The following is a 19042-nucleotide window of genomic DNA, read 5'->3' as shown; positions in this document are numbered from 1 at the left end:
CACCCTCCCCTCCACACCCCATTACCTGAAAGGGCAGAGGCTTGGTGACTACGCTGTGTTAAGAGGGAGGACAAGGGGGCCTCCCTCTCTCCTAATAAACATGAGTCTGATGTTCCTAGGCCTAGGGATGTGTGTATGGGGGAAGGGAGCTGACAGGAACTATCTGGTATGCATGCTGAAGGGAATCAATTTTGAGCTCTGGTCTCTACTCCTTCCACCAACACACAAACAACAGTCCTTCTTCTCCCTCCTGAACAGGCATTTAATAGTCTTATTTCAGTTGGAAGCAGTAGTTGGAGAATAAGTTACAGGGACAGACAAAAAACAAAACCAAAACCCACACAACTTAAAGTGCTTCAGGCTGCAAACGTAAACATGAGGGGCAGGAAGAGGCCACCACCTATCGCCCCTCACCTCTGAGACAGGAGGCTCATTGTCTGGGTCCCTTTACCATCACCACCCTCTAATCTCAGCCCTGGGGGGGGGGGGGAGGCGGATTTCAGAGGCAGGAAAGACAACTTAATAGGAATGAGAAAACAGAAAACACTTTGTAAACTTAGAACCAGGGAGCAAGGCGGGGAAACAAGGGAGCTCTTGGAACCCTTGCCCTGACCAAGGGGTGGGACCAGCCCTCCCAGGAAGTCAGGGAAATACTGTTGGTTTAGTGCTGCAGCCATACCCGCCCATTTCACAGCTTTTCCCTCATCAGCAGACACAGACAGCCTTCGGCCTCCTCACCCACCATGGGAGGCATCCCTAGGGAGGCACAGCCTGGAACAGGGACCCCCTCCAGGGGCATTCAGTTTCCGGGAGTACAAGAGAGCCGGCAAGGTGCTACTTTACAGGCTCCACCACCAGGACTTTGCACTCGCGCTTGGCAATCTTGTCCAGAGAGAGCACAGCCTTTTCTGGGGGCAGGTAGAGGGGGCGGCCAACTGGGGAGGCCACGGGGGGTGTGATGGCCCTGCGCTCCATCACACTGCCGGACCTGGAGGGAGGCAGAGGATGTGGGCTCTGGTTAGACCTCAGGACCGCTCCCTGCTCCCTCTCCAATTCCGGGCCTCTGCCGAGTCCAGGGGCTGTCCTCCCTGGTTCCATACCTCATGAGGTGGCTGCGGGAAGGCTGTTGGTGGGAGAAGGACTGAGAGCGGCCCAGGCTAGCCTGGTGCCTCTCCACCAAGTCCCGGACAGCGGGGCTGCTGGGACTGCTCTTTCGAGAGAGGGGCCGGGCCTCGGGTGGAGGGTGGGACACACTAGCAGTGAACTGTAGCTTCAGTTTCATGTGCTGGCTCAGCTGGGGTGGAAAGACACAGATCAGCATTCCCACTTGGCTTCCAGGCCCCAGACCTCCTTTCAAATCACTTTTCCCCTTCACAGACCAATACTGGATCTAAATGCCGCCTCCCCTCAGCCTGGCTTTAGTGCCATCCATTGTATTTCCTTGCCAGCAGCCCTGATGCCTCCTATCCCAACATTCTGCATCACCCACCACACCGTCCACCCCCTCTCCAGCACCTCCCCAGCCCACCTCAAAGAGCCCTGTCCTTAGAGCCTGGAAGGCTACACTGAAGGTGAGTGCACTGCCCTTCCGGGAAAAGCCAAGGTTGTTGAGGGGCGTGTGGCAGACAATGGAGTCTAGGGCGGCCTGCATGGCCCGACGGTCCTCCTCACACAGCTGCTTTCCTGGGGGGCAGAAACAGCGACCAGTGAACATCTGTATAGTGTTCCTTCTATGAGCACAATCTTGATTAATCTTCAAAGTCACCCTGTGGAGTAAACTGAGTATATCTTTTGCCAAATGTTATAAATATAACAGCTGATATTTATTGTGTGCTGAGGTCTATTCTAACCACTTCATATACATTAAATCTTTAAGTCACCATAACATCCTCATGGGGGGAGGGGGGGGAGCAGTATTATTTTCTCCTTTTTAGGGATGAGGGAGCTGAGGTTCAGAGAGGGTAAGTAACCACCCAGGGTCACACAGCTTGTAAATGATGGAGGTAGAAATCAAACACACCAGGGAGCCAGCATCAGTGTCAGTGCTCTTGTCACCCTGCCCCACTGTCTCTCTAAATTTCCTATCTGTGACACAAGCCGGAGCAGCCTGCCACGTGTCACCCGCCTCCATGACTTCTTCCCTTTCCCCTCCCCACCTTCGGGACGAAGGCCCAGCCTGGCAGCACCCTACCAGCCTGTGCGTGCTCCGGGGTCCACACGAGCCTCACAGCAAGGAAGTCTTGGAGATTGTTGAGCAGCGTGTATGTGACCGTGAAACGCTCGTAGGTCCGAACCGGGGACTCACAGGAAGCAGTCATCACAAAGCATGGGCGGTCCAGGCGAATGCTGGGCAGGCTAGAAGCAGTGAGAGGAAAGCAGGATGTATGTGTTTTGAAACAAAGGTGAACAGGGGGGGTCCCACCACAGGTTCCCACACACTCACCGGTAGTGGGTGTAGATGCTCTGGGTGAAGGGCAGCTTTGGGGTGGACCACTGAACCACAGCAATCAAGGGGACTTCCAGGCCCTGTGGGAGGAGCAGAGGGAACCATCATGCGTAAGAGATCCCCTCTCATCTTCAGGTAACACCCTAGCGTTTTCTTTTTTTTGTTAATCCTCATCCAAGGATATTTTTCTATTGATTTTTAGAGAGAGTGGAAGGGAGGGGGGAAAGAGAGAGAGAAACATCGATGTGGGTTGTCTCCCACATGGAGCCCCGACCAGGGCCAGGGATTGAGCCTGCAAACAAGGTATGTGCCCTTGCCCAGAATCAAACTCAGGACCCTTCGGTCCACAGGCCTATGCTCTACCCACCAAGCTAAACCAGCTAGGGCCCACTGCTTTTTCTTAACCTTTTTTCTTGAAATCACCAGCCCCTTATACTCACCTCCTTGGCCCCTGGAGGTGGCTGCTCACCCACTCTCAGCTGAAACAGGAAGTTGTGTTCCTCTAGGGCATTGAGTGGGCAGGGGAAGCAGCCAGAGGTACCAGGAAGCCGACAGAAGGAGCCCATGGACACCTCCCCAGATTGGTGACTAGTTCAGAAGAAAGGGAACAGAGCTGGATCTTTCCAGGCCAGAGCTCTCAGCCCTGACCCCAGCCCCAACACTTTGCAGCCCTGCCCCTTCCCAGGACCTCACCAGACATTGTCCACCAGCAGCACAGAGCCATCGGGCATGACAGGTAGATAACTGGCATTGAAGTTTGGGAGAATACGTATATCCCAGATGGAAATTTCCTCTTGGGAAGAGCTGTTCAGCACTGTCGAAGGTAACCAGCTCAGTGATTATCTGGACCCCTCAGATCCCACCTTAATCCCCCAAAATGGACCTATCCCCCCAGTCTGCACAGGGTAGCTGCCATCCAGTCATTGCCCTTGCTGCTACCCAAGACCTTAGCCACCAATCTGCTCACCCTTGAGAACAGTCAAGTGTTTTCCAGCCACAGTGAACTGGCGGCATTTGAGAACTGGAGGGGGCAGCAGAGTCAGCAGGGTACTCACTGGGGGAGAGAGGGCAGGAGCAAGAACAAGAATTGATGGGCTGGGCCTGGGCACAGACCTCACCTCCAACCCACGGTTCTAATATTTCTCTCAATTCCACTTCAGCATTTTCTCCCTGCATTCTCCCCACCTTGGGCCTTGAAAGCACTCTGCTCTCCCCGGAAGGTCTCCCCAGGAAATCGGGTCTGCAGCAAGCGCAGGTAGCCTTGATCTCTGACCTCTGGTGCCTCAACCTCCCGCTTCCACACAGTTACTACGATCTGAGCAAAAGGAACACAGGGCCACAGTCAGAAGAGGATTGGTAGCCAGCCAGCCTCAGAGAGAACATCTGAATTAGGATAACAGCCTCACCCCTTGCCAATCTTACCTTGGCCTTAGGTGTCCCTGGGGGCAGTCTATCCAGCGAAACAGTGAGTGGGAAGATGACCTCATCTGTGGACACAATTGGCTCTTCCACAGGCAGCTAGGGGTGTGAAAGGGGTGGAGGTTAGGGGAGAGGCAGTTCCCTTTAAGAGGTGCCCAGTTCTGTCCTCAGCCATCATCTGCCCCCAGCTTCCCTCCCATGTCCCTCTCCTCTCCCGTCTTTGGAGCCCAGCGAATCACCCCTGGTCCTGTGCCGTGTCACCCCAGTTCCTCACCGTGGTCACTCCCCCTGAGGTAGCAGGGCCCGGGCCGTGGGTGAGAAGGGGGCTGCAGCCTCGAAACAAACCCCCACCGCCCGGATCCCCGCCCCCTGGGGGTTCGGGATCCTGGTCGCCGGGGCCACCCCCGGCGCTGACCGAGGCCAGGGCTGCCAGGGCGGTGGCCAGTTCTGCCCAGGCCCCTCGGGAGCCCAAGCCCGGGCCACCCCCGGCGCCAGAGCCCGCACCCCCCCGGCAGCGAAGCACCAGCAGGAAGCGGACCGTCTCCCCCAGGTAGAGATGGTTGCGCCGGGGCAGCGCCCGGTACCGGCCCGGGTCCCCCGCCAGCTCCGCGCGCGGCGGCAGCGGCACGGCCGGGAAGTACATCGAGTAGTCGCACTGGGACTCCATGGGCGGCGAGCACCGCGGCCGGCGGGGGAGGGCGAGGCGCAGGGCCGGCGGGGAGTCCCGACACCAGACGGGGACGGCGCGCGGCCCGGCCGGCCCAGAGACCCCCCCCGGGGCCGGGAACCGGGACAACGAACCCGGAACCGAGACCCCGCGGGGCCGGAACCGGGTGCCCAGAGAATGACTGGAGAAAAGCCGGAAGCGGAAGGGAAGGGGCGTGGTCTGAGGCCCCGGAATTTGTGAGTGACCGGACCGGGAGGAGAGGGGCGGGGTTCGGCTGCCGTTGGATTGCAGCAAGAAGGATTTAGGAGAGACTATAGACAGGCTTTTTGGAGAAGTCATATTAAAAAGAACCCTCTCCACCCCCCCGCATCTCTCATGAAGATGCAGCATCCCCTTCCCTTTCTGCTCTACATAAAGCAAGTCCAAGTTTCAAATTATTTATTCATTCAACAAACATTTCATAGTGAAATGAGCGTAGCCCAGTAACAAATATTTCATAGAGACATGGACGGGTTATTCCAATCCACAGCGTCCCAAACTTTCTCTGGCTTAAATCATGGTTTGCTCCTCCAGGGAGCCTTTGAGAATGCTACATGGACCTGCCAGGGGGCTGAAAAGGGGAAGGGGCAAAGGGGGGTGGAGGAGTGCTGCTAGGAGCTGAACAACTGGAGTCTTTGGCACAGCCTGGAGGACTTTGGGCCCACATCCATGCAAAGTTCCAATCATCCTGTAGGGAGCAGACTTGCTTTCTCAGAGAAGCAGAAATGTCATCTGGCGGTCCCACACTGGTCACATGTGTCCTGTAGCTTAGCTGCTCTTTAACCTAACACTCAGTGGTCTAATGCCTATGGGGTGAGTAGCTTTGAAGTCTTGAAGGGCAGAGAGACTTTTGGAGGGAACTGCTTGGCATCTAGCTTGTCCTTGTACTGCAGCTCTGGGGTAGCCAGGCGCTCACACTCCTCCTGCTCTTGGAGGCTCAGTCCACTCCGAAGTGCATAGCCCAGAACCTTACCTGATCCAAACTGGAAAGGGCGGAACCGCCGGTCAGTGATGTATTTGGGGTCTAAAGCCTCACCCCCCAGCAGACAATGTTTAGCCAGGGCCTCTCGGCGAGCCCTGAGCTCTGCCACGGCACTCTCCAGTCGACCCTGGCCATATTGCTTTATTCGTGTCCACAGACTGCGGTTGAAGTGAACATAAAGAGCCCAGTCCAGATTGTTCCAGACTCGAGCCCGTGCAGTTAGTTGCCTGTCCTCAGTGGTCAGTCCACCATTGCTGACAGCATTTCTGCCCTGTTCACTTCCAGCCTGGGCATTGTGCATGAAGCCCACCACATCATCTAGACCCCAGCACAGGGCATCTGCCAGCAGAACCAATGACTCGTCAAAGTACTCGGCCACCAAGACCAAGTCAAAGACAGAGTCCAACCAGGCCAGACTCCACTGGACGAAGGATGAAGGCCCCAAATCTAAAGCAGCGGGGCTGGACGTCTGGCTGTGACCATCAGCAGTGGTGGGAGCAGGATGGAAGAGAGCATTGGGATCCAGGGTGTGGGCTCGAGAGCCAGTGCCAGAAGGCAGGACATGCAGCTCTGGGGGGTTGGGGTCACTGGGGAGATGAGGATATCCTCTCTTGGTCCTCATCTCGGGGGGGAATGGGAGGCCAAAGTCAAACCATAGCAAGTTGCGCGCATAATGGTCTCCCCGGGCCCCAGGTCGGTAGAAGGCTCGAGGATTAGCTAGGAAGGCAGCCAAGGAAGGTGCCTTGCGGAAGGCTGATGAGGTGGATTTATAGTAGGAGAAGGCAGAGCGGGCCAGAGCCGCTGGGTCTCGGACAATGGAAAAGAAGAAGCTGTCAGAAGGCATGACCTGAAGTACCTGCAGAGGAGAGAAAACAGTCATGGGGAGAACAAAGTGGGCCAGGAAGGAAAGAAGTGTAAGCCCAATGCCCGAAGATCCCCCAGCCTCCTGACAGCTCTAATAGGAACCCCCAACTTTCTTCACTAGCTGCCAGATCTTGGGCAAGTTACTAATGTCTCTGAGACTCAATTTGCTCATCTACAAAATGGGGATACTTGTATCTTCCTTCCGAGCTCATTATGGAAGTCACATGGATTAAAGACTATGAAGGAACCTGGAACGTGGGAAGCTCCTGGAGAACCTGTATTTTCTTTGGCATTACTGTCTGCCTTGGTCAGAAAAATCTCTAAGAAGCAAACTTTGTGTTCACTTCTCCAACAACAAAAAAAAAAAACTATTAAGAATCTACCCTGGGACTCTTGGTCCCTGCTCCAAGAAAGAAACTGGCCTCGGGCCTCTTCAGTGGGGGGTGGGAATCACTGGCAGCAAAGAGGGAAGAGAGGGGCAGCCATAAGGCTGTCTCAGGTAGAGGTGTCAGGTGGGCAGACAAGCCCAGGTTGGCTGAAGGACAGGGCACTTCTGGGGCTCCTGGGCATCTTGGAGAGCAAAAGGCACTTCTGGACTAGACACCGGGGAGCCATGGTCACCTTGGAGGGAGTTGCCCTGAGGCCTGGAACATTGGGTTCCACTTCTCAGCAAGAAGGAAGGTGGGAATCAGGTTGAGCCAGGCAGGTGCACATTAGAAACCAGCTCCCGGGCTCCCTGAAGGGTTTCTGCCTCTGAATGTGACTGTCATTGAACCTGACTCTCTGACATGATGTCCTCCAATCTGCTCTGCTATTATGGGCATGTCTGCAGGGCAGAGCCAGGGAACTGTGCGTCTCTTTGAAGGAAGAAGAGAACAGTGCAGAGAATAATCTGTGGCATCAGGTGAACCTAGAATAAAATCCCAATTCAGCCATTTACCAGTTATGTAACTTTGGGCAGTTTATTGAACTTCCGCCATCTATAAATCTGGGTTAACACTTACCTTGAAGAATGTGGAAATACATAGAAGGCGATAGGTATTCAGATGAATGATGGTGACAGTGAAGGTCCTCATCCTAACCTTTGGAGAAACCTGCCTCAATGGTCATTGTCATTGCCTCACTCCCAGTAGTGGGCCCTCCTTGCCCATTAGATCACACTCATGTTCCTCAGCTGCTTTCTCCAGCTCCGACTTAATCAGCAGTGAGTCTGCAGCCCCCACTGAAGTTCCACCACCTACACACACACACACACACACCCACACACACACACACACACCCCTCACACACACATCCACACCACCATGTCTTTCCTGATTATTCTGCTCCCTTTAAGAATGCCTAGTGTTCTCTTACTACAAAATCATGTCCACCCTTTCCTTTAAAACCTGCCTCTCCAGAAATCCCCAACTCTTTCTGCTGAATATTCTTCTCACAGTTCCAAATACAAACATGTATATGCACATATGCCAGGGAAGGCACTTTGACTTTGGAGCAGATGGACCTGGGTTCAAATCTGGCCAAGAGACCAGTCACTTAGCCTCTCAGAGTCTCGACTCCTCTTCTGAATAATGGAGGCACTTATAATGTCTTCCTGGCAAGGTGATGGTAAGATTAATACCCAGAATTCAGGAAGTATTCAATAAAAGTTAGTCCCTTTCCTCATGTTTTCATTTGCACATTGACTTTCTTCCTCTGAGAACTCAGGTTTCTGTGTGTTCGGATGAACATGTGAGTCCATGTACCTATCTCCCCCTTTAGAACTGAGGCTGAGGGTGTCAGGGCTGGGCTATGGCTTGGCATATACCCGATTCTCAAAATCTGGCAGACATGGTGAGGGGAGTGAGAGGAAGATAGGTCAGTGGGCAGTGGCTGAGCAGCGGTCCTGGTGGTATCAATGGAAGGGGCTAAGAAGGGAAAGGGACACCTGGAGGGGGAGTTTGGGAGTGAGATTCAGACTTGGCAGAGTGCTGATACCAGCTAGATAAATTGGTCAAGGAAGGAGACTGGAGTATGCACCGGATGGGAGGGGGCAGGACTTAGCTCTCAGAAACTACTGGGGAGGGGACAGCTGAGGAGAGAACAGGAAATTTCACCTTTGTGGCCCCCTGTCCACCTTTAGGCTGAGGTGACTCCTGGGGAGCCCCCATGCCTAGGGCCTCCTCCACTGATGGTCCTGGCCACAGGCCTGATCCCATCTCTCTCCAGTCCCACCCACACCCTCGACACCTCTCACCTCTTTCAGGTTGAACCTCATGTGATGACAGAGGATGTGGAAGGGGGGCTGGGTGCCTCCACCCTGAGGGTGGTAGCCTTTGACCCAAGAGGCCTGGAAAAGCCTTGGGTAGCCAAACTGGTAGCGGGCAGGGAGGGCGAAGCGCAGCCCACGTTGGTCCCCGTAGCGATGAAGCAGGCTTAGCACAGAGCTGCTCCCAGATTTATGCGTCTTCAGGAATACTAGTCGCTGCCGGGGAGGACAGGATGGAACAGCTGGTCCTGGGGATGGGGCCCAGGGCTGTCGGAGCTGCAGCCCAGGTAACCTGGGGAGAGACGGGAGGGAAAGTATCCTGTCCCTCACCAGCAGGTGGATGGGGGTCTTGTGGAGCAAGGACAGAGGGTGTGGAGCCTCCTCTAAGTTCCCAGGAGTCACAGCCCCAGATAGGATTGGGAGGAGCAAGTGGGGGGCATCTATCAGGCATTGGGACAAGATAAAACTCACCTCCTTTGGAAGGGCCCACCCCAGAGCTGGAGGGCAAATCCGATGGTCATGAAGATTCCCAAAGCCACCCCCAGGCTCCGAGGCCCCCAGAGGCGCATGGTCCTGGTAGGAGACAGAGGGCCCATGTGGCACAGGGAAGGGTGACAGGGCAAGGGCCAGGCAAAGAGGCAGAGACAGCTGTGCAGCCACAGAAGGTGCAGATTCGAGATTGGGGGTCATTCCCCAGGCCTGTTTGCAGCCCTGGTTGAGTCTGCCCCCTGAGTTAGCAGATTTTTGCCTCTGTCAGCGTCTAGAAGGGAAATGAGGGGAAGGAGGGAGTCTAAGGAGAGGGTAGAGCCCTCTCTCCTGCTGTTACAGCTAGGACTAATTCAGAGGAGGGTGTTGGTGAGGGTGTGTGCTCTCTACACCCAGATCTAGGTGGCCCCACAACTACTCCCCTGCCCGCTGCCTCCAGCTTCTCCAACCGCCTATAGTTTCCCCCTGAGCCTCCGGGATTTGGAAGGAAGGGAGAGGGAAGCCAGAGACCCTGCAAGAAAGCTCGGACCAATCTGCTCAGGACAGTGAGGTGGACATCGCCAGGCCCTGGCTCCCTCCTGAGCTTCCGTCGGGATGAAGAGTCCCATGTGGAGGCTGAGAGGGAAAGCCGTAAGGAGGGAATGTGGGTCAGGCAGATGAGCCCAGAGAGGTGAGACCACAGGAGTGACTCTGTAATGAGTAGGAGTCAGTTATCTGGTGTAAATTCAAGCATCTCTTTTCCCTCTCAGCACAGGGCCCACCCCAGTGTGGGAGGGGGTGGGGGAGATGTGGGGTTATTTACAAAACCCAGATCCCCAGACATACCCCCACAACCCACCCACCCCAACCCCATTCCCTTTTCAACCCCATCAGTGCACCCAGAGGAGACTGAGTGGGTGGGGCTGGAGAGAGAGAGACAGATACTGATAGAGGAGCGTTCAGTTTGGAATTCCTTCCCAAGCCCCAGTTTCCTAATCAGCTGGGAGTCCGACCCACCCCTTCAGATTACAACCCACAACCACCGGCCACAGCCCTTCCAACAAGCCCGGACAGCCCCCTCCGGGACAGCCAGGAGTAACTCCAGACAGAGAAACCCATATTTGCTACTTAGAGACCTGCCCCCTCTGGCATCCCTCCCCTAACACAGCCCCCAGGATCTAGCCTTGCATTAGGTTTCTGTGTCCAGATTTCTTCTATTCCTTCCACCCATCTCTGTCTCCTCCTATTAGCCTCAATTCCAGCCCTCTGTCCCCTCCAGCTTTGGTGATAACCTCCCCCCTCCCCCCAAGACTCCTCCCATAAATTCTAGAGTCCTTCCACTGGCTGCAGCCTCGATGTCACTTGCCCACTCACCAAGCCTCCTGAGGAGCAGCAGGGTAATCAGGATCTGGCCTTCCCCAGCCACCGCCCGGTTCCTCACTCTGCTAAACTTTCCCCATAAACTTTCTCAGCGCCCAGGCTCCTCCCCTCTCCCTCCCTTTGTCTGGCCAGTCCCGCAGCTGCTTCAGCTTTGATCAAGTCTCTGGGTCTCTCCCTCCCTGCATCTTTTTTTTTTTTTTTTTTTTTTGTCAGGGCACATAGCCTGCCCTTGGAAGACACAATTTCTACCCTCCTTTCACACTTAAGAGTCATTTATACCTTTTCTTTCTCTGCTTTCTGCAGAACAAAAGACTCATTCAGGAGACAGAAAGGAGAAAGGAACAGACAAGAGTTGAGAGCAGACATTGGCAAGAAGTTGTGACAAGGCAGCCAGAGGCTGACGCGCGGAGAACAGGAGCCCGTTCTGAAGGCAGGGGGCAGCAGTGTGGAAATATTAATGATGCTTCATGTTCAAGAATTTTGCCCGTAACAAGATGCTTCCTCACACAGTTCCTATTTGGTCCTTACATTTCTCCCCATTTTACAAATGAAGGTCCTCAGATGCAGAGGGTGAACAACTTGCCCAAGTTCAGTATCAGGGGACAGGATCCAAGAGAGGCGAGAAGCAAGCAGAAAACGAGCCATTTGAGGCTCTGGGGCCTCTGCAAGGAGCCAGGCTGGGGGGGGGGGGGCGCGGGGGGGCGCTGAAGTTACAGAAAAGTCACACTCAGGGTCCAATAAATTAGTTGTTTATTTGTAAAATGTAAAACTTGTGAAGGATATGGATGGCAGAGGTCATGAATTTTTTTATTTTTTTTTTTGCGTTTTAGTTTAAGAAATTGATACTGAAAAAACACATAGAGCCAAGGACCAGAGATCCTGATATCCTATTCACATACCCAAGTTCCCTGCCCTGCACCCTGTCAGCACCCAGCTTTGTCCATTTCAGAGACAGGTGAACCCACCACTCCCCACTTCCAACTTCCTTCAAACCCTACCCCCCACCCCCAACTGTCACTCTAAAAATCTTCCCTTTCTCCTCCTTGGGGCTGACCAACAGAGCCCAAACTTAGAGGCTCAGTTGGAAAGACCACAAGTCCTTCCTAAATAAATACCCCAAGCCTCCCACCCCGATACCAAATGAAAAAATAAATATGTGAACACCCACCCAATCCTAATGGGAATCTTCTGGATTTGGGGCCCTAGCCATTCACCCAAAAAGTCCCTAATCAACCATCTCTGCAGCCTCCTTCAACTCCTCCCCAGATTCAGCTGAGAGGGGAGGAGAGAAAGGGCCACGAACCCCTCTGATGCCAGGGCACCCTTCCCCTGTTATCGAGGTCCAAGCAGGGCCAGGGCTGAGAGGAAGAGAATGAGAATGGGTTGGGTGTGAAAACCAACCGATGTGCCCCCAGTCCTGCTCCTGCCCTGGTTTTGGCGGATGATGAAACCTCCTTTGCGGCCAGGAGGACGAGGAGGCCGGGCCGGGGGGCCCACAGCCGCTGCCCCGGCCATCCAGTCATCTGCATAGTGCTGTCCTTCTCCAGAGCCACTGGCATCCTCCTCTGCGGGAGGGAGAGGATCAGAGACAGACAGGGATGGGTAAAAGGGGCAGTGGGAAACAGAAATAGACACAAAGAGGGAGGAGAGAGAAAGACAATGACAGGAAGGCAAGGATAGAGAGGTCAGGTGGACATGAGAATGAGGAAAGGCAATGGAAGACAGAAAAAAAAGATAATGAGACAGAAAAGAGAGACAGGCAGATGGGAAGAGAGAAAATTAATGTTCTTGCCTTGCTTCTCTGGCAAACTCTACTTTGGGAAGCCAGCCCAATGGCACCCTCCCCAGTCTCCCACAGTCCTTTGCCCACTGTTCTGTAGGAATGTTTTGGAGACTCCTCAACTGGAATGTGAACTCACAGATAGAGACCTTCTCTCATAGTGGTCTTCTATCCCTAACCTTTGAGGTAAGGGTTCAATTCGTGATTGTAAAATAATGTGTGAATGAATGAATGAATGAAAACAAGATGGGAAGGGAGGGACTCAGAAAGCAGTGGGCGGGTCCAGGGTCCAAGGTCCAATCCCAAGCAACCAGAGGAGGGAGACCATCAGGGCCCTCCTCCCCACCTCCCCATCCCCGGGGTATCAGGTCTCACCCCAGTCCTCCAGATCTAGGTCGCGTCCCTGGGCAGCTGCCCTCATCCTCATTGTAGCTGACCGGAGTTGCAACCGCCGCATCCGAGTCCGGAGGTCGGGCTTTGAGGCTTTCACATCTAGCTCTGGATTGTCGATCTGCTTGGTCAGGGACTCTCCGACTACCGGCAACAGGTACCTGCGAGCAGAGCAGCCCTAAAAGCTCCCGCCCCGCCCCGCCCGTACACCCTGGATTTGGGCCTCGCCGGCCCACCAAGCCGCCCACCTGCCCCCCATCCCCACCCCGCTGGCTCTCACCGGCCCCGCCCGGTTCCGGTCCAGCAGGGCGCCGCTTCCTGCGTGATGTCCAATGCCATGCGGGAGTCCCCGCACACCGCCAGGGGCAGCCCAGCCCAGAAGCCCCGGGCTCGGTCCAGCCGCTCGCGGAGCTCCCACACCTGGGAGTGCAGAGGGAGAGCAGGTGGAGCTGCAGCGAGTGCCCACCCACCCACCCAACACCCACACGCATGCCCACCCACCCACCCAACACCCCCAACTCACCATCCGGGGCAGGCTGTTGCCCGCACCTGTCGTGGGCTGCTCCTCCTCCGCCCCTGCTGCGGGGGTCCAGAGCCGGCCCACTTCTTCTATGGGTGCCAGGGATCGGTGGGCACGGGCCATCGCCTTTGGGGGGACGCCACATTCCTGAAACACCTGTGGCACAGGGATGCCCGCAGGATGAACTGACACTGAATCTCCATTCCAACACCTAAATCTCCCGTTTCCCCAGGTACCCTACAGTGTCTCCCTGACACCCAACACTGTCTCACAATCCCAGGCCCTGGCCGCCATCCTTTTCTCTCCTGTACTAGAGCCCATACCCATACCACTCCTCCCAGCCCCCAGGCTGACACTCCCATGCTCCTGGAGGCTCCTGTACCTGGGTGGACACCCCTATACTGTTTTCCTGCAGGTACATCAGACCTTCTGAGATCTTCACCCCAATGGCCTGAGCTGCCAGCTCAAAGGAAAAGGGGCCCTGGATCTTCTCAGCCAGGAACAGGAGACCATCTTGAAGGAGGGGGAGAGAGCCAAGGGTGAAATGGGGGGACAGCATGGAGGTACTCATTAAACTAGGAAGTTCCCACAAATCCTGACCTGGGCAGCAAAGTATTAGATGGGGAGACTCAAGATCTCTACCATTCCCTCCCCCCTCAATGATCCCCCTCAATGTGGCTTAAAAATCCCTCCCAGTCCATCCCACTCACCCTTACAGGGACACGCTTCTCAGGCTTTCCTGAGTCCTCACCCAGATAGGCCCCCCAGTCAGGGTCCAGTCCCTGGCTGCTGAGGCAGCCATGGGCCACGTTGAGGCAGAAGCCCCGGCAAGGCGGCAGCAGGGGGACCCCCCGACAAAAGGGGCAGCCAGTCAGACGCATGACAGCCCGCCTACAGCCTTCGGACATGGGCACCTGCGGGCAGAGAGCTGGGCTGTCATCCACAAACATTGAGGCTGCCCTCAGCCAAGCTTAGTGCCGCACAGAGAGAAATCAAATACGCACCCTGCCTTCCCAGGCCCCATATGGAGAACTGATGTGAACGGCTAGGGTTGGTGACCCCATGTAGCAGCAGGTGAGACCCCCAAAAGACTGTGGAGGGAAGTTCCTCGGGGCCAGCTTGCAGATACTGCTTTTGGGGAAGGATGGACCAGTGGGGTCTGAGAAAAGGTTTAAGGACAAGAGTGGGGAAGGATGAAACTGAGGATGGAAGAGGTAAGGCTCGAGGTCAGGGAGAGAATGGGTGACAGAAAGAGAGACTTGAAGGCCAAGTCAGGAATCTGGCCTTCAGTAGCAGGAAAGGAAGAGCCACTGAGGCATCTGGAGGAAACGGGGGACCCGTACTCCCATCTCAGAATGTTATGGAGATGAGCAGAACCCCAGAGGCTGACAGGAATATGAGTCATCAGAGGGCAGGAGAGGGTCAGAGGTGAGAGCAGATCATGAATCATGACACCAGGGAGACTTCCCTCTGGCCCATCTCCTTCCTGGTTCACCCTTGGGTTCCAGGGCCTCAAGGCTAACATGGGGAAGCTCCACATCTCTCCTGCCAGCTGGCATCTGACTCTTCCTCACCGGGCATCTCCTTTTCCCTCCCTGAGCCCCACCCACACTCAAGCACCCTCTAACCTTAAGTGCTTCGCTGACCACATCTCTTCCAGTCTCCAAGCCCTGGATAAAGGCCCGGGCAGCCACCATGGCCCGGGTTATCTGGGGAAGAAGAAAGAAGGTGAGAAAAACCATAGGGTTGTCTTGTCAGTCAAGATCGGGGCCAAGAACTATACCACGGGGGATGAGCAGTGGGGGGTAGGTTTGTGGAGTTAACTTGGGGTGGTTAGGATTATCAGGTGGTACAGGAAGGCAAGTACAAGAGGCTCAAAGGAATTATAGTCTAGAAGGATCAAGGTGAGCTGGGCTTGGGAAGAGATGGAGGGATTGTTTTACAGGGCTTGGAGGTAATGGGACTGTGCATCAGGACAAACTCTGAACTTACAGCCAGAAGACCTGGGTGTGAGACACAGCTCTACCATTTACTGGCTGTGAGACCTTAACTTCTGGGAGGTTCAGTTTCCTCATCTGTAAAACAGGAGTACTACCATCTACCTCCCAGAGTTAAAATGGCAATTAAATGAGATACTATAAAATGAAAATCCTTCTCAAATACTAAGTGCCTGATTCACATTTAGTTGAACCAGAGGAAGTCAAGATATTAGAATGAGGAAAGAGCTGGCAGAAAGGTGGCTGGGGGGCAAGAGTAGGTGAGTGGGTCAGGGATGTGTGTGAGAGTGGGAGACATCCAATGAAAGGAAATCAAGGAGCACTGGGTCAGGCAGGGGTCACTGGGGCTCTAGATAGTGATCACAAGGTCAGAGATGGCTGACATGCAGGATGTGGGGATCACCAGGTCAGGGGTGACTGAAGCATGAAGGGGCAGTCATTCAGTTGGAGGTGAAGTCACAGTTTAGAGGTCGCTAGGTCAGAGATGGCTGAAACTCAGGCCTTGAGACCCCTCACCTGCAGGCGGAGGCGACGGGGTGAGTCCCCGAAAGGCTTCAGAGAGTCATCAGCAGAGGAGGCAAGGCGAGTGAGGCAGAACAGGTATTCAGGGGAGAAGATGTACTGTGGGTGCAGCAGAGGGAACATTCTCTCCAGGACCTGCGTCCAGAAATCCACCAAGGCGTCATCTAACCCCTCACCAGACTTCTCATAGTAGTCCCGCAGCCGAGAGAACAGGCCGCTGAATAAGGGGGTATGCTGGGAATATAGGCGGCCATAGGAGCGGTGGAAGAGCAGGGCCAGGGAGTGCTCAGCTGATGAGAGCATCTCCCGAAAAACCTCTGTGGCAAATGCAAAGAAAGCGGTGTGAGGTGGGATGAGACCAGAGAAGGATGAAACAGTGAAAGAGCAAAGGCAAGAAGAAAGTGGGGAGAAAAAAGACAAGTGAGTTAGAAACTGAGCAACTCTCAGACTTGGGCAGATTGAGAATGGGGTGGGGCAGGACCCTGGAGAGGGCCTGGGGTGGGGTTGGGGAGCTAAGACAGGGCAGGGGTGCCTTAGGGATGGAGTAGGAAGTAAGGACAGGATATACTTGCTGGGATCATGAGCACAGCGAGGAGGTGTGTGGCCAGGTTTGGGGACCCCAAGTCCTCACCATCAAATGTTCTATGCCGGGAAGCCAATGTGTGAACCAGGAAGGAGCCATTCTCCTCCACCAGGCCTCGGAAAGTAGCCTCAGTGTCCCAGGTCAGCCTCTCCTCTATTTCACTGGAACAGCAAGTATATTCTTGGGGACAGATCCGGAGGTGCTCACCTAGATAGAGGAGACACAAGGAATGGTGGGACATAAGGAATGGTGGGAAGTGATGTGGTAAAATTCCTTTCTTTTCCTGCCTATCTCTGGGGGCCATCCCTTCTCTTTCACCTGTCTGGTTTCTTTTCTATTGTCTGTACACACATTCCTACTTGACCCTATACCCACCCTATTGTCCCCTCACCCATTCCCAGTCCTCTGCCATTGGGCATGGGATCAAATAGTAAGGGGCCACATTAGTGATCAGAGTGCCCTCAGGCGACCGTCCCCATCGTGGCACACCCCAGGCCTCTAAGGACTTACAGGGCAGCTTCTAAAGGAAGAATGGGGATTGGAGGGGTGGGGTTACTTGGTAAACAAGAAAGTATTATAGAAGTGCTCTCAGAAATAGCGAGGAGGACAGGTTGGGCTGTAAAGAAAGCACCAGAGAGATGGGTGCTCCTTACTAGAAAGGGATTTGGGGTCGGGGTGCAGTAAAATAGCTACTATGCGAACAGGAGGGTTATTGTGCTCCTGGTAAGGAACTTCGGGAGGAGAGGCGTCATGGCTATGGGATAAAAACATTACAACGGTCACTCTGAAAGGGAAGAGTTACTGTGAACCGGGGAGGACCCACCCCGCCCCCGCCCTCGCCCCCAATTCTCCAGTCTTCCTCTTTCTCCTCACCTGAGATCAGGGCGGGAGGGAGTAGGCTTAAGCTATATCCCCGGGCCCCCAGAACCTGCCGGGTCTCAGTGCAACTCCGGATGACCTTTGCCTCGCTGCTGCCGGGTCCGGGACCAGGACCGGGACACAGGGGTAGCAGCAGAAGCAGAAGAGCTCGCAGTGCGGACATGGCTGCTGCGACCCTGGAACACCAAAGCGGGTCCTCCGGAGGAAAGAAGAGCTGCCCGAACTCGGGAAGCCGGTTCTCTGCTGCAGGACCGTCCCGCCGGCAAGAGAAAGAGCGCGACCTCGGAAAACTGAACGCCGAGGAGGACCGCTGGGTCGGGCAGCATCCACGGAGACAATGGGAGAGGCGAGCCGGGCAGCGGGAGGGGCCCAAGGCGGGGCCTCACCAATGATGGTAAGGAGCGGCCTCAGAGGCGGGATCAGGGGAGAGATTAAGCCAATGTAGTTGGGGGACCTCGGCCGAGGGGCGGGATTAGGCTGAACTACAAAGGTTGGTGGGGGGCTTGGTCTTTCTCGGGGGCGTGACTATCCGGTTCGAAGGGCGGGGCCAGGGTAGACCCCAGCCTATGGTAGTTGATAACCCAGAATGAAGGGGCTACTACTGGTGTACGGCAAAGCCCCGCCAATGGTGTGTGGCGGGTGCGTGTGCGTGTGTGTGCGTGCGTGTGCGTGTGTGTGTGTGTGTGTGTGGCGGGGGCGGGAGGGGGCGATAGTGGAAGCGGAGGGGCTGGGGCCGGGGCGGAGCACGGTTGAATCGGGCCGCTGGAGCGCCTAAGCCCACGTGACTGGGCAGCACGTGGGAGAGCGGGTGGCCGCTCGAGGCTGCCAGAGCGGCGTGACTGGAACGTGGTGAGCACGCGCTCGCACACGCCCAAGCCTCGCGACAGTTACCAGCCCCGGGACGAGCCGTTGGGCTCGCGCCTGCGCACAACGCACCTCGCGCCTTCCCGCGTTTTTCTGGATTCTTCCGCCTCCGCTGGAAGGGAAGCGAAGGGAAGCGGCGGGCGCCTGTGTCGTAGGTGGGGTGATTACCGCGACCAGAGGGATGGGCCCCAGGTGTTGACTTTTCCTCAACCCTACTCCAGCCAGAAGTCGCTGTACTGGGCTCAGGCAGTGAGGCTCCTCTTTGACTTGAGAAAAAGCCCCCTACCTCCCTGCCCCCTCCCCCCCATCCCCACTCCCCGCCCGCCCTCCCGTCCGCTTCCTCCTCCATGCCTTAGTGGCCTCTTCCATTTCCAGTACCTGAAAGGCTGATAGTCCCGTGAGCGTTTAGAAGGTTCCTCAGCCCAAAGAAACTTATCCCAGGCAGGGTCGGAAGCACCATCGTATGGAAAAGTAGAGAACGCGAACTTTCCTTTAGTCCTCTGGCATTGCTGGCCCTGTTCTAACGGCGCCTCCCCCTCTCCCCCCAGTTCGTTAAAAATGCCCCATTCCATTCCGTGTGGAATCAAGTAGTACTAACTTTCTAGAAATGAGCGTCTGGGTGCTTTTCGAGTTTTGTGTTTTTGTTTGTTACGTGTTTGCTGGTTCACTTGCACCAGGCACTTTACGCTTCCAAATCGGGAGTGGGGTCTGCCTTAAGCTGCTCCGGCGTGTGCCTTGGAAAGCAACTCCAGCCCCATAGTCTGCATCTGTCTTTTTAAAAATTTTTTATTTTATTAAAGTATTACATATCGTATGTCTGTCTTGAATGCCCTGGTGCCTTACTTAGGTCAAGACTGTCTTTTGTGTGTGTGCCCCGCCCGCGGCCCCCCCCCCCCCCCCCAGCCCCCCCAGTTCCGAGCAGTTCCCTTGGAAAGCAAAGGGATAGCTGGAAGGGAGAAGTGGGAGGGTAGGAGCCATTTTCTCTCTTTCCTCCTCC

General features: G+C 55.3%; 3 protein-coding genes across 4 annotated transcripts; all 3 read right to left on the bottom strand.

Moving 5' to 3' along the window:
• Positions 1-382: 382 nt before the first annotated feature.
• Positions 383-4720, bottom strand: TRAPPC14 (trafficking protein particle complex subunit 14). The gene is made up of 11 exons (XM_008141395.3): positions 4140-4720; positions 3869-3964; positions 3632-3761; positions 3414-3500; positions 3140-3260; positions 2887-3034; positions 2444-2526; positions 2192-2355; positions 1529-1683; positions 1101-1294; positions 383-988 (listed from the first exon to the last, which is right to left on the bottom strand). Exons 1-11 carry the CDS (start codon positions 4530-4532, stop codon positions 835-837), a joined length of 1725 nt encoding a protein of 574 aa, XP_008139617.1. The 5' UTR covers positions 4533-4720; the 3' UTR covers positions 383-834.
• Positions 4721-5018: 298 nt separating this feature from the next.
• GAL3ST4 (galactose-3-O-sulfotransferase 4) lies at positions 5019-10576 on the bottom strand. Of its 2 annotated transcripts, XM_028145206.2 has the most exons (4): positions 10505-10576; positions 9137-9238; positions 8654-8957; positions 5019-6409 (listed from the first exon to the last, which is right to left on the bottom strand). In XM_028145206.2, exons 2-4 carry the CDS (start codon positions 9232-9234, stop codon positions 5378-5380), a joined length of 1434 nt encoding a protein of 477 aa, XP_028001007.2. In that variant the 5' UTR covers positions 9235-9238; positions 10505-10576; the 3' UTR covers positions 5019-5377. The 2 variants fall into 2 exon arrangements, with proteins under 2 accessions (XP_028001007.2, XP_028001005.2); XM_028145204.2 differs by lacking the exon at positions 10505-10576 and having other exon boundaries at positions 9137-9387.
• Positions 10577-11490: 914 nt separating this feature from the next.
• GPC2 (glypican 2) lies at positions 11491-17507 on the bottom strand. The gene is made up of 10 exons (XM_008141397.3): positions 17176-17507; positions 16351-16509; positions 15714-16036; positions 14829-14909; positions 13952-14114; positions 13583-13713; positions 13204-13356; positions 12961-13100; positions 12666-12841; positions 11491-12075 (listed from the first exon to the last, which is right to left on the bottom strand). The coding sequence occupies exons 1-10, from the start codon at positions 17342-17344 to the stop codon at positions 11843-11845; spliced, it is 1728 nt and encodes a 575-aa protein (XP_008139619.2). The 5' UTR covers positions 17345-17507; the 3' UTR covers positions 11491-11842.
• Positions 17508-19042: the final 1535 nt, after the last annotated feature.

The sequence above is a fragment of the Eptesicus fuscus genome, chromosome 4, assembly GCF_027574615.1.
Source record: "Eptesicus fuscus isolate TK198812 chromosome 4, DD_ASM_mEF_20220401, whole genome shotgun sequence".
Classification (NCBI taxonomy): domain Eukaryota; kingdom Metazoa; phylum Chordata; class Mammalia; order Chiroptera; family Vespertilionidae; genus Eptesicus; species Eptesicus fuscus.
This window is presented reverse-complemented; position numbering and strand designations above follow the sequence as displayed.

Excerpts from the sequence above, each read along its gene's own strand:
- TRAPPC14 (XM_008141395.3), bottom strand. The coding sequence starts at position 4,532 with ATGGAGTCCCAGTGCGACTACTCGATGTACTTCCCGGCCGTGCCGCTG. Across the intron at positions 3,762-3,868 it reads CAGGGACACCTAAGGCCAAG|ATCGTAGTAACTGTGTGGAA; the intron begins GTAAGATTGGCA and ends CCTTTTGCTCAG. Across the intron at positions 2,356-2,443 it reads AGCATCTACACCCACTACCG|CCTGCCCAGCATTCGCCTGG; the intron begins GTGAGTGTGTGG and ends CACTGCTTCTAG.
- GAL3ST4 (XM_028145204.2), bottom strand. The coding sequence starts at position 9,261 with ATGGGCCCTCTGTCTCCTACCAGGACCATGCGCCTCTGGGGGCCTCGG. Across the intron at positions 8,958-9,136 it reads GGTGGGCCCTTCCAAAGGAG|GTTACCTGGGCTGCAGCTCC; the intron begins GTGAGTTTTATC and ends GTCTCTCCCCAG. Across the intron at positions 6,410-8,653 it reads TGAGGTTCAACCTGAAAGAG|GTACTTCAGGTCATGCCTTC; the intron begins GTGAGAGGTGTC and ends TCTCCTCTGCAG.
- GPC2 (XM_008141397.3), bottom strand. The coding sequence starts at position 17,344 with ATGTCCGCACTGCGAGCTCTTCTGCTTCTGCTGCTACCCCTGTGTCCC. Across the intron at positions 13,101-13,203 it reads GCAACAGCCTGCCCCGGATG|GTGTGGGAGCTCCGCGAGCG; the intron begins GTGAGTTGGGGG and ends CTGCACTCCCAG. Across the intron at positions 12,076-12,665 it reads CCTAGATCTGGAGGACTGGG|AGGAGGATGCCAGTGGCTCT; the intron begins GTGAGACCTGAT and ends TCCCTCCCGCAG.